This window comes from Myotis davidii, unplaced genomic scaffold (genome assembly GCF_000327345.1).
Source record: "Myotis davidii unplaced genomic scaffold, ASM32734v1 scaffold1396, whole genome shotgun sequence".
Lineage (NCBI taxonomy): Eukaryota > Metazoa > Chordata > Mammalia > Chiroptera > Vespertilionidae > Myotis > Myotis davidii.
Window position 1 is genome coordinate 45,962 of NW_006287916.1, and position 3,206 is coordinate 49,167.

The following is a 3,206-nucleotide window of genomic DNA, read 5'->3' on the forward strand; positions in this document are numbered from 1 at the left end:
CATTTGCTTAAATTAGCTTACCCTAGTGCAGGGGTGGGCAAACTTTTTGACTCGAGGGCCACAATGGGTTCTTAAACTGGACCGGAGGGCCGGAACAAAAGCATGGATGGAGTGTTTGTGTGAACTAATATAAATTCAAAGTAAACATCATTACATAAAGGGGCACGGTCTTTTTTTCCCCCAGTTTTATTCATTTCAAATGGGCCGGATCCGGCCCGCGGGCCGTAGCTTGCCCACGGCTGCCCTAGTGCCTTGGCAAGGCCAGACCAAATGGTTTCACAGGCCTCTATGTTCCCTACCCTTGCTTTAGGGCCTTTAAGTCCCTTTGTCCTAGGTAGCTCTCCCTCATCCTACAGGCCCCAGCTTAAGTGGTACCATTTCAGACACCTAGCTAGATCCCCCACTATAAAAGCTTGTCATAATAAGTGTAATTACTTATTAAGGTGTCCCTTCTGACACATGATAAGCTCCATAAAAATAGGGGTGAGTCCTTGCTGTATTTCAGCAAAGAACGAATATCTTCCCTACTTATTGTTTAAAGAGATTTCTTGGAAATAATTGTGGAAAAAACACTAAATTGAAAAGATGATCTTAAAGATGACTTCACATTAAGTGACACATTTTAGGCTTACGAAGTTTTAGGCCATAAATACACTAATAAATAAGAGGGAAAAATGAGTTTTAGTCATAAGACACTCTGGCTATGACTGTTTTAAATATCAATTTATTATCTTACCTTTCATACATGGATGAACAGTTTTTTAAGGTACCCACTGAAGCAGTTACCAAAAGGCTTGGTCTCTTCTTTAATGACAAATCCAGTATTATTCACAAGCCTTTGTACTGCTTCCTGAATACCCAGTACAGGGGATCGAGCCTGCAACTCAGGCATGTGCCCTGACGGGAATCGAACCCGGGGCCCTTCAGTCCACAGGCCGACACTTTATCCACTGATCCAAACCAGCCAGGGCTTTCCACTGATTTTTAGAGAGTGGGAGGGAGAGGGAGAAACAGAGAGAAACATCAATGTGAGCGAACCACATCGATTGGCTGCCTCCGCACAAGCCTTGACCAGGGCTGGGGATCCTGCCTGCAACTGAGGAACATGCCCCTGACCAGAATCAAACCAACCGGAGACCCTTTCCGTCGGAGAGTCTGAGCCAAACCGGCCAGGGCTTTTTAATTTGTACTCTTACCAGGAACAGAGTAACAGGTTACCTTTTGATGCTAGCACAAGCTTACCAAAATTAAAAGATTTGCTCCCGTCCACTTGATGAACAGCATTGTTGCCAGTTTTCCAGTAAACCTGGGTGGTTTCTCCAAGACCTTCTTCTCTAAAACCATAAAACACTGTATTTAACTGTCACTGGCCAAAGGAGCAATGTTATAGGAAAGATAGTTTAAAATGTTTCATCTTCTGAAGACCATTTTAAAAGACGGTAATGACATCTATATCAGATAAACATGGACAATCCACCTTTTTTGGGGGGGGAGGGGTCAACACTTTTTTTTAATACTTTTTTTTTTATTGATTTCAGAGAGTGAAAGAGATTTAAACAGCAATGATGAGAGAGAATCGTTTATTGGCTGCCTCCTGCACGCTCCCCACTGGGGACTGAGCCAACAACCTGAGCATGTCCCCTTGACCGGAATTGAACCTGGGGTCCTTCAGTCCACAGGCCAATGCTCTATCCACTGAGCCAAACCAGATAGGGCAGGGGTCAACACTTTTAAACAGGGCTTCAATAACCTCCTGCCCTCTCATGGGAGTTTCATTTCGAAGCTCTTCACTCCCACTGTCTTACCCAGTACCAGCAGCTGAGAAGACACACCCAAAATGCAACCCTGCTTAGGTCCCTCTCCCTTAAATCCTTTATTTTATTTTTTGTTTTTATTTTATCTATGTATCTATCTATCTAATCCTTTAAAGGTCATCTGAAGTCCTTGCTGTGGCACTGGAGACCTGGATTATGTTTCTCTCTCTTCAACCTCACCTTCTAAATTCCTCTATCTATATATCTATCCTAACTCCCTACTAATCAATTACCTGAAGGTTCTCACTGGATAACAGATTCAACCCCTCTGCGCCTGGAATACCCTGACTGACTTTTCCGTTAAGTAACTTTATTCTTTCATTCATGAAAAGGGTCAGGAGTTTCCTGACAATAGCCCCGCCTTCCCCCAAACTGTCATCTCACCAAATGGCTATGAGGCCTTCAGCCAACACTCTCCGCCAGGATATGGTAACACTTGCCAAGATGTATTGTAATAGTTTCTTTATGGGGCGAAGGCCGGAGACGAGACAAGCAAACAGACTTCAGTACCTCCCCTCCCTGCTTTTTCTCTGTAGCATTTATTACTCGCCTATCAATGTTTTCATTCTACATTTTTTTTCTACTTTACGTTCTGTCTCTCCCGCCCCATGTAAGATCCACAGGGCCACGATGACAGTATGCTTAGTACTGTACACTGTACTAAAAAAATAAAAAAATCTGTATATATCACCAGTCATTCCACTTTCTGCATGTTGTATGCAGTCATTGTCTGAATGAAGTCTTAGGTGCCTACTGAATACGATGCAAAAAAAAAATAAAATAAAAAAGACAGGCTCGCTTTGGCTCTTACGGGGTGCACAGCAGGAGGGAGACAGGTCGGTGTCACCCGCCTGAGTGCCAGCAGGACCCTTCCGACAGGACCTCCCTGGCGGGTGGGTGGCTAAGTGGGTGCAGATTCGGGGGGCGGGAAGCAGCGCAGGGCTAAGGCTCTCACACTGGCCACACTGAATTTTTTCGATGTAAGAGAATCCGCAGCTGGAATGTGTCTTTTAGACCCTCCGGTCCTTCCCTGCGACTTGACACATGAGGGAACCCAGGCGAGCTGAGGGTAAGCGGATCAACAAGGTGAAGGGATAACAGACCCTGTGCACACCCCAAGGACGCCCACAACAGTTCGGAGAAGGTCAAGGGAGGGGGTGGAGGTGGGTGAGGTGGGCAAAGGCCGGGGAGGGAGACACCGACGATAACGCCAATATTAAAGTGTTTTTTAATTAAACATTTAAAAGGGTAAGCGGCCGAGTTACTGAGCAGCGGCGCCCGGCGGCAGCAGCTCTGGGGAACCCCGCGGGCTTCACCTCTTGGGCTGGGGCCGCAGGGCGCCGGGTCGCGGGCGGGCACACCTACCTGCTGTTGAGCGGGCGGACCCGCACG

The 3,206-nt window shown here is 46.5% G+C and overlaps 1 protein-coding gene across 1 annotated transcript in view; it reads right to left on the reverse strand.

The window, feature by feature from the left end:
- CENPE (centromere protein E) overlaps positions 1-3,205 on the reverse strand; it is a gene marked incomplete at both ends in the record, with an annotated part of 48,361 nt that extends 45,156 nt beyond the window's left edge. Inside the window, 2 exons of the mRNA XM_006759755.2 lie at positions 1,243-1,334; positions 3,180-3,205. Of these exons, the coding sequence (XP_006759818.2) occupies positions 1,243-1,334; positions 3,180-3,205 (118 nt within the window). The remainder of the gene's footprint in view (positions 1-1,242; positions 1,335-3,179) is intronic.
- Position 3,206: the final 1 nt, after the last annotated feature.